Here is an 8,445-nt window from a genome sequence, read left to right as displayed (position 1 = left end):
AAATATAGGTCCATGTCTTGAGAGTATTTTGCTACGTAATAAGATACTCTTAGGTTACTTTTTCTTAGGTTACTTTTAACCTCTTTTCATCCCCCCCCCCCCCCACTTTTAGGGCATTAGGGGCCGGCGAGGCCGTATCTCAAGAGTGCTGCTGGCGTTGCTGGTGTTAGAAACAATAATGATGCACTTATAAGGGCATGGAGAGGGGTGGGGGGCAGGAAATATTCCATAAGCGAAAAAATGAAGCAACCTGCACTCTGAAGATCTAAGAAATTTCCGACACTAGAACCTTTTGTGTAGCGTTTTCGGCAACCTTCGGCAGAGGGCGCTCGGAAATTGTCGTCACTTTCCGGACAGCCTCCCAGACTTTACCCTCTAGAAAACTGTACAGTGTTTCCGGCTCTTCTCAGTTGCGGGCGCTCGTAACTTTTCGGCAGTTTCCGGGAAGACTCGGGGGCTCCGCGCCTCGCTAGCTGTTCCGATCGCCTGGCGCAGCGGGCAGGGTCTCTGGCGAGTCATGGCGTCCCCTTCTCGGAGGCTGCAGACCAAACCGGTCATCACTTGTTTCAAGAGCGTCCTGTTGATCTACACATTCATCTTCTGGGTGAGAGACGGAGACTCCGGGGACTGGAGGGGATCCCAGGCTGGAGTCGGGGAGGGGGTGTGTGACCCCGAGCCGAGGGAGCTCGGATCCGAAGTGGGAAGGGAGGCGCGAGTGGGGTTGGGGCGGCGGTCGCTGCTGGGACCTCGGCGCTGGGACTCCACCTCGGGTTCGGGCATCTCGCCCGCTCGGGTCGGGGTCTTGGGCAGCCGAGAGGCTGAACCAGGACCAGAAGTGCCTAGCGTTCGAATTAGATGCGGGGCGCCTGGAATGGAGTGACCGCCCCCCCCCCCCCCGCCCCCAAAGCAAGCAGAGAGTGTCCCCTGAGAAGCAAGGCTTGCCCGGGCCCGGTGAGGGCTCGCTTGCATAATAGTCTCTTTCTTTTCACTGCTTCATAAGAGGGGAGTATTTCGCAGGTAAGTATGATAATGGCTCCGCTCCCGCCAGTCTATCCTTAGGCTTGCTTTGTGAACCATTCTTTTGTACGCTGTGCACATTTGTTTCTGGAACACTTACGAACACTCCCTCTCCCCCTACCTGCGGGAAGGTTTTCTTCCTAAAGCGGGAGTAAATGGGTTAAGGAAGTTTTGAACCCTAGGGTAAAAAAAAAAAAACATCAAGTTTAAGAATTTTGTCAAGAAGCCTAGCTGCCCCCTGGTTTTGTCCTGGCTACAGCTGTCCAGCGTGTGGGTTTATCAAGACCTGTTCTTGTGTGCAGCTCCCCTTCCTAACCCTCTGTACAGTCCCCCCTTGTCTGCCATATCCCAGCCACAGTTCTGTGGCCACAGAGTGCTACGTCAATTCTCACACCTATTGTTTCTTAAACATCTAGTGGTGTGTGGTTTGAAGATGTTACTGTATACAGTGTATAACTCTCTATTCTCTGATTTCCCACATAGATCACTGGTGTTATCCTTCTTGCCGTTGGCATTTGGGGCAAGGTGAGCCTAGAGAATTATTTTTCCCTTTTAAATGAGAAGGCCACCAATGTCCCCTTTGTGCTCATTGGCACTGGCACTGTCATTATTCTTTTGGGCACCTTTGGCTGTTTTGCTACCTGCCGAGCTTCTGCATGGATGCTGAAACTGGTGAGTCCTTGTTTTCTTAAAATTGGTTGTTGGTTTTTGAAAAGGCTAATATGTTGTAGGCTTTGTTTCTTGGAACTAGGCATGGCCCCTTTCTGATTTTTCCTCTTCCTTATGAAAACTTAGCAAGTAACAGTATAGCTGCCAATTCCCACTTCTGTTGTGTTTTCCCTGCCCTTTTCAGTAACAATGTGCTGAACATTGACTCGCTTTGCAGCTGTCACGTATCTTATTTATGCTGACTTGGACTTTCTTTTTATCCCACAGTATGCAATGTTTCTGACTCTCATTTTTTTGGTTGAACTGGTCGCTGCTATCATAGGATTTGTTTTCAGACATGAGGTAAGCTTGCCTTTGGGAACCTGAATATGTGAAAATTTATCCTCTAAGAGATAAAACTGGATAAATTTAAGTAATAGAGTTAAAAGACAGCTTTCACTAGTGCTTTCACTAGCACAAAACTGGTAACACAAAATTGATACCTTCTCCACTTGTCAAAACTTTAAAAACAAATTAGAAATTGGAATTCCACTTTGTTAAATCTGGGGTTAGGAAATCATTCAGTGAGTACTGAGGCCTCATCCAGGAGAGTGTTTAACAAAGTGGTAGTGAGGGTGGGCGATACAGCAGTACAAAGCTGCCACTTGAATAAATATAGGTTCCCATTGTACTTTGAACTTCTCATAGTTATCATCTTTTCCTGGAATGTTTTGCTTAGGAGTCCCCTTAGCAAAACCATATCACTTAGAAGATAGAATTGGACCATAGATATTAATTATATGTTGCTGCAATTTCCTATTTGACCTGGAGATCAAAAGAACATTCTAGAATCTTTGTTTACCAGCCTTGTGTTTCTTTGCTGTAGATTAAGAACAGCCTTAAGAATAATTATGAGAAAGCTTTAAAGCAGTATAACGCTACAGGAGATTATAGAAGTGATGCAGTAGACAAGATCCAAAGCATGGTAAGTGGTCATAGCTGGTGGTTTCTCAAGAAGGAAACACATTCCCTATTCCCTCAGAGAAGATGATAGGGCCCTGCCTATCATATGTTGTCCACTTGCAGTATAGCAGTGAAAGTCAGACCAGTTCCAAAATGTTTATCTCATGAATTTTAATGCCAATGTCATAGGATAGAGATCACTGAGTATAATCTTAGATGCTGGTGTAATTGTTTGACTACATAGTTGTAATATGAACTCTAAATGCTTTGGTTGGATTTTTTTCAGTTGCATTGTTGTGGTGTCACCAACTATAGAGATTGGAAGGATACTAATTATTACTCGGAAAAAGGATTTCCTGAAAGCTGCTGTAAACTTGAAGATTGTTCTCCTCAGAGAGATGCAGATAAAGTAAACAATGAAGTAAGGAGTAAAAAAAGAATTTAATTTTCACTCACAATACACATAATCTGCAATAGCGCAGAAAACTGAAGCTCAGAAAATTTGTGACTTGTGATTAAGTGACACTTAAATGCATAATCCAAAAAACGAATCTTATGTCCCTCAAAAGAGATAGGATTTGTTATGAAAGAATAATTTGAATAAAAGAACAAAGATCATCTTTTGCAGAGATGTGTGATCAAAGTATTATTGCTTGGACTGTACTTACTGTTTTTTTTTTTTTTTTAATTTCTCTTCCATTAGGGTTGTTTTATAATGGTGATGACCATTATAGAGTCAGAAATGGGAGTTGTTGCTGGAATTTCTTTTGGAGTCGCTTGCTTCCAAGTAAGTCCTTGTAGTTAGGAAATGTTTCATCACTTTTGTAGGTGTAGGCTACAAGATTTCCACTTTGAAGGCTTTGAGTTTTTGCTTCTGGGCCCTGTATAGCAAGGACATTTTTTAGAGAAGTCACATTTTCACAAAACTCAGTCGATCATCTCAGTAGAAACAGTAGTTTTGCCCTTTCCATTCCAGTTTTCAGTTGTCTTGGATCCTGTTTTACCATGCTGTTTTCCACAACGCCAGAGTTCTGTGAGACCTGCCCTCTTAGGTCTCTCTGAATCTGTACTCTCTAATAAAATAGCCACCTTTCGAAAGTTATAACTATGAAATTAAAATTTTAGCTCCTTAGGCTTCCATTTGAAGTGCTTGAAAACCATATGTGGCTAATTGCTGCCATGCTGGACAGCATTTTCATTATCACAGTACTGCCTCATAGATGGAGATTTTACTTGATGAGATGCTAATTCTAAGCCATATCCTTTTTGCTCTGATAACTGAGAGGAAGAATAAGAAAAGTTTCCCCAAACTTCAGGATTTTCCCAGATTGATTTATGTCAGGGATGGTTGTGAAATTCCAGATCACAGTTGTAGTTAAGACATCATGTATAAGCTTATTATAGAAAAAACTTAAGGAAATAAGTAGTGAATTGGAAGTGAAAGGACCTGTATCTTCAGGTATTTAAGCTTTATGTGTATGTGTATGTTTAGTTTTGCTTATATTTTATTTCCAGCTGATTGGAATCTTTCTAGCTTACTGCCTCTCTCGTGCCATTACAAATAACCAGTATGAGATAGTGTAACCAACATAACACGGGCCTATTACTCTCCAACTTTAAGGTATGTTCATTTTGATCCTCAGCACTGTCAGTGTTTACTTCAGCCTATACATGTGATGAATGGGACTGAGTTTGCAAAGAAGATCATGTCCAGCAGTGCATTCAAATATTATCAGTATTGTGTTAGCAGTGGGACACAACTGAAGTGACTTGACACAGCACAGCCATGTATAAGCACTAGTCTCGCAAAAATATCATGGCAGTAAAAGGACAGATGGGCCTCTCTGGGTTTACCTACATGTCAGCCTAAAGATCCTTCGTGGTCCCATTTCTAACAGATTTGAACCTAATGAAGAGAAATGAAGAATCCTAATAGTGACCTTACTTGTAAGTGTCCCTGGCAAGTACACTCTGGCTCTTGATCAATACCGGCATTTTCCCCTGGTCTTTTACCCAATTCTCATTTACTGCAGTCTTCTGGTATTACTAGAGCCATGAACTCATCTAGCTTAACTAGATTTTGGAGAAACATGTGTTTCAATAACTTCAGAATTTGAATGATAAAATGTGAGAACTATAGCTGGCTGAATTAATCCCTAGGGTTCCCTTCACATTTGATTTGAGTCACTCACTGGGAACACGTGGAGATCTTCATTAGCAGACTAGATTAAAATGCGTGCAAATGAATACAGATATTGAAGTTTGGGTTACAAGGAAATTAACTATTTTTCCTTTAATTTAGGATATTAACATCCCTATCCCCAACCTTGTGAATTACAAGATCACCTGGATGGAAGACCTACATTTGTTACAGATAGATTGAAAAACTACATCAATAGTCTGATTCGATCAAGACAGTTGTTTGATACGTTCGAAGTCCACCTTTTGTCCCATTCATGTTACATCATTGAAATCTCCATATCACTCTGAAACACTGGAAGAGCTTAATAAATTGTAAACGAAGCAAAACTGTTCCTCTTGACTTTTTTGTCTTGGTATGGGGCTTTTGATAGACAATGAGTTTGCTGTTCATGTAGTAAGATCGAAAACTGACCCTTCCAAACTTGCCCTTTTCCCAGCCAGAGTTATCTGGTGTGATTGTATACTTTGCTTCAAGAAATTAAAATGTTTTCATTAGTCACACTGTAATTTAATTCCAGCCAGTAGTTGGATAACACCCATCATCAGAGTTGCCAATTGGTGGTAATGGTCTGACTTCTAAGGCACTCAAGACTGTAAAAGGCACTACACATGCTCTGTGATACATCAGGTTGCAACACCTTAACACTTTACGTTTCTCTGCCTCTGAATTCAGATATTTACACTAACATGTTTGTTTCCATTATTGTTTGAAAGGTTCTAATTATTACTGGTGCCAGAGTTATTGTATTCTCTTTGGGAATTTAAAGCAAAAGATCTTCATTAGCTTTAGCTGGAATTTCCTTGCCAGGTTCATATGACTTAATTGTCAATACTAAGGTTAACTTTTAATAGTTTTGTGGCTTTGGTTAATAAATATAAATCTTTTACACAATAAATAGTGTTTTTCTCTAAAATCATTGTGTTTAACTTTTGGAAAATCTTCTGGGATGGTGGTTTTCCGCTGAGAAAGCTAAGCCCCACATTTCTACTTGGTGAATATAGTTCTGGATATGAAATGTGAATATAGTTCTGGATATGAAATGTAAACCTGAGATCTGGACACATTTTTAAAAAGTTCCTGTTTACAAAAACTATTCCCTGTGAAAGAAACACATTCCTTGCTATGAAAGAGCATAATGCTTATCATTCTCCTAGAGATTAGACATTTTTATTGTATAGTTTAAGAAGTTGGATGGGGAGAGAGATAACCTGTACCTTCAGGGTAATAAGGAAATTAATCATTAAAGTTGGAGTTGGAATGGGGGAATTCTTTGGTTTTGAGTTTCTTTATTCACTGTGTGTGTTAGTTGCTCAGTTGTGTTCGAGTCTGATTCTCCTGACTAGCCCTTGAGGCTCCTCTGTCCATGGCATTCTCCAGGCAAGAATACTGGAGTGGGTTGCCATTGCTTTCTCCAGTGGATCTTCCTGACCCAGGGATCGAACTCAGGTCTCTTGTATTGCAAGCAGATTCTTTACCATCTGAGCTACCAGGAAAACCCTCTTTATCCATTAGAAGAACCAAGCTCATCTCTGACTGCCACATATTCACAGTCCTTGAATTTAATGGTAAGTAAGTAAGTGTTAGTTGCTCAGTCGTGCCCAACTCTTTGCAACCCCCTGGGACTGCAGCCCACCAGGCTCCTCTGTCCATGAGATTTTCCAGGCAAGGATACTGGAGTTGGGTTGCCATTTCCTTCTCCAGGGGATCTTCCCAACCCAGGGAACAAACTCTGGTCTCCTACACTGCAGGCAGATCTTTACTGACTGAGCTACAAGGGAAGCCCAAATTTAATGGTAAGGGGGAGTCAACCACAGTACAGAAAGTGGATGAAAACTACTAAAGTTAATGATGAGTTTGGCAGTACCTATTTGAAAGTACTTGAAGTTACTGCAGAGAAAGGGTATTCTCCATTAAAACATTCGATGGGTGACGACATAAGGTATAGGGATAAAACAATTGAAAAAAATTAGTGGCTTTCCAAATGTAGTGAATCAGTTATTGAAATCTGATGCTAAATAAGGATTTAAAGGATAATCAAACTTCTTTAAAGGATAATTGGAGCAATTTTCAAATAGCTATTTTTTCACTAGGGTGGCCTAGGATAACCTTTTGAAGTTTTCTTTAGTATTTTATAGACATTTTTCCTTGTTATTAAAAAAAAAAAAAACCCAGCGCATGTGAAAAGTAGAAAAAACACGCTGCCTTGCCCTTAAGGTGGGTTGGTGTGTTTGTTTTCAAGATGGATTTTTTTTGGATGGCCAGGTAAAAGCCCCTTCTAGCTGAGGTGTGCGTCTGTACGTGGACTATAAAGTCCACCCCCACATTTGTAATGTGCCAAAGGTATCCTGTGGGTTGTCTCACTTCCAGGCACCAGGTTGCCCACTGCAAGGCAGCTCTGAACTCCACTTTGAGAAGCACACTTTTCTGAAAGTGTGGAAAGCTTGGCAGCTTTGGCCTATTCCTATGAGGGGTTGGGTTTATGTTGTAGGCATCAAAATTTTACAGAAAATAAGTCCCTAATACAAGGTATAAATGCCATTTCTGTTTCTCCTCAGCTCACACAGGATTCTTTGAGACTGTGCTTTTAATCTCCTGTCAGAATCCAAGTTGGTACTTTAACAGTGATGCTGGCCAGCCAAACTGATTAAATTATTAGGAGCTAAGCAATGTACACATTTTTGTGTGTGTGAAGTTGAGAAAGCTTTGATTTCTTTGGACTGTTCTGTATGGGCTCTTGTTTATATTTGTAGGAAAAAGTCTAACACAAGCTGTAACTACTATTCCTCACAGCATACGTAAGATACATTGAGATTTGCTATTTTTAAAATTTGTTGCCCTTCAAGGTTGACACCTTTGCCTGTGATGTGGGCAACCAAACTTTTTTAATTCAAAAAGGAAAACAGAAGTCTAATATATCAGAAAAGAATACATAAACTGAAACAGTTTTGGGGAAATGAGACTTTTTAAGTCATGGGTCTAAAACTTCAGATTTCTTGTGAAAGAAAACCATTATGGTTTAATTATGACTTTTCTATTATGTATCCCTATCCTATGGAGCTTAGTAGACTTGGGCACTTGTAAGAGCACTGCAAATGCTAATGAAATAAATAAAGGAGCCAATCTAATTATAATGGTTTCTTAATGTTCTGTTAAATAAGTCTTTGATCTAAATATCTCATTCCATATAAACCACTGTTTATCTAATAGAAACCCCCTGCCCAGTCAGAAACCACTTAACCTCGGAAACCTCTCTGCTAACTTCCTCCCTGTCAAATCACTTTTTGCTGCTTCTCTTTTGAAGTCCTTGCTACATGCAATGCCACTGAAGATTCTTGGTTTTTGTTTTGACCTTGTAATATCCTGCTTTTCTTCCCTTTTACTGCTCTTTCTAGTTTACTTTACTGTTTTAATTTCCTCCTACTTTTCAAGTGTGGCTTTCCCCCTGAGGCTTGCATTTGGCTTTCTGCTCTTAGGTTATGCCAACCTTGGAGGAACTGAATGTAGATTACGCTTCAGTTGTGTGTTGGTAATTGTGACTTGCTTGTTTCGCTCTCTGTCCCCAGCACCCCAAACTGTATCACTCTGAACACTTAAAGATTCAAAAACCCCTCCTG

The 8,445-nt window shown here is 40.7% G+C and overlaps 1 protein-coding gene across 3 annotated transcripts; it reads left to right on the top strand.

Annotated features, from left to right (window-relative positions):
• The first annotated feature begins 281 nt into the window (after positions 1-281).
• Positions 282-5,157, top strand: TSPAN6 (tetraspanin 6). 3 transcript variants are annotated; one of them, XM_070785390.1, is made up of 8 exons: positions 373-604; positions 1,501-1,689; positions 1,954-2,028; positions 2,552-2,650; positions 2,915-3,049; positions 3,332-3,415; positions 4,144-4,249; positions 4,527-4,550. In XM_070785390.1, the coding sequence occupies exons 1-7, from the start codon at positions 518-520 to the stop codon at positions 4,210-4,212; spliced, it is 738 nt and encodes a 245-aa protein (XP_070641491.1). In that variant the 5' UTR covers positions 373-517; the 3' UTR covers positions 4,213-4,249; positions 4,527-4,550. The 3 variants fall into 3 exon arrangements, with proteins under 3 accessions (XP_070641492.1, XP_070641491.1, XP_070641490.1); XM_070785389.1 differs by lacking the exon at positions 4,527-4,550 and adding an exon at positions 4,931-5,157 and having other exon boundaries at positions 379-604; XM_070785391.1 differs by lacking the exons at positions 1,954-2,028; positions 4,527-4,550 and adding an exon at positions 4,931-5,157 and having other exon boundaries at positions 282-604.
• The last annotated feature ends 3,288 nt before the right edge of the window (positions 5,158-8,445 follow it).

This window comes from Bos indicus, chromosome X (genome assembly GCF_029378745.1).
Source record: "Bos indicus isolate NIAB-ARS_2022 breed Sahiwal x Tharparkar chromosome X, NIAB-ARS_B.indTharparkar_mat_pri_1.0, whole genome shotgun sequence".
Lineage (NCBI taxonomy): Eukaryota > Metazoa > Chordata > Mammalia > Artiodactyla > Bovidae > Bos > Bos indicus.
This window is presented reverse-complemented; position numbering and strand designations above follow the sequence as displayed.

Excerpts from the sequence above, each read along its gene's own strand:
- TSPAN6 (XM_070785389.1), top strand. The coding sequence starts at position 518 with ATGGCGTCCCCTTCTCGGAGGCTGCAGACCAAACCGGTCATCACTTGT. Across the intron at positions 1,690-1,953 it reads CTGCATGGATGCTGAAACTG|TATGCAATGTTTCTGACTCT; the intron begins GTGAGTCCTTGT and ends TTTATCCCACAG. Across the intron at positions 2,029-2,551 it reads GATTTGTTTTCAGACATGAG|ATTAAGAACAGCCTTAAGAA; the intron begins GTAAGCTTGCCT and ends TCTTTGCTGTAG.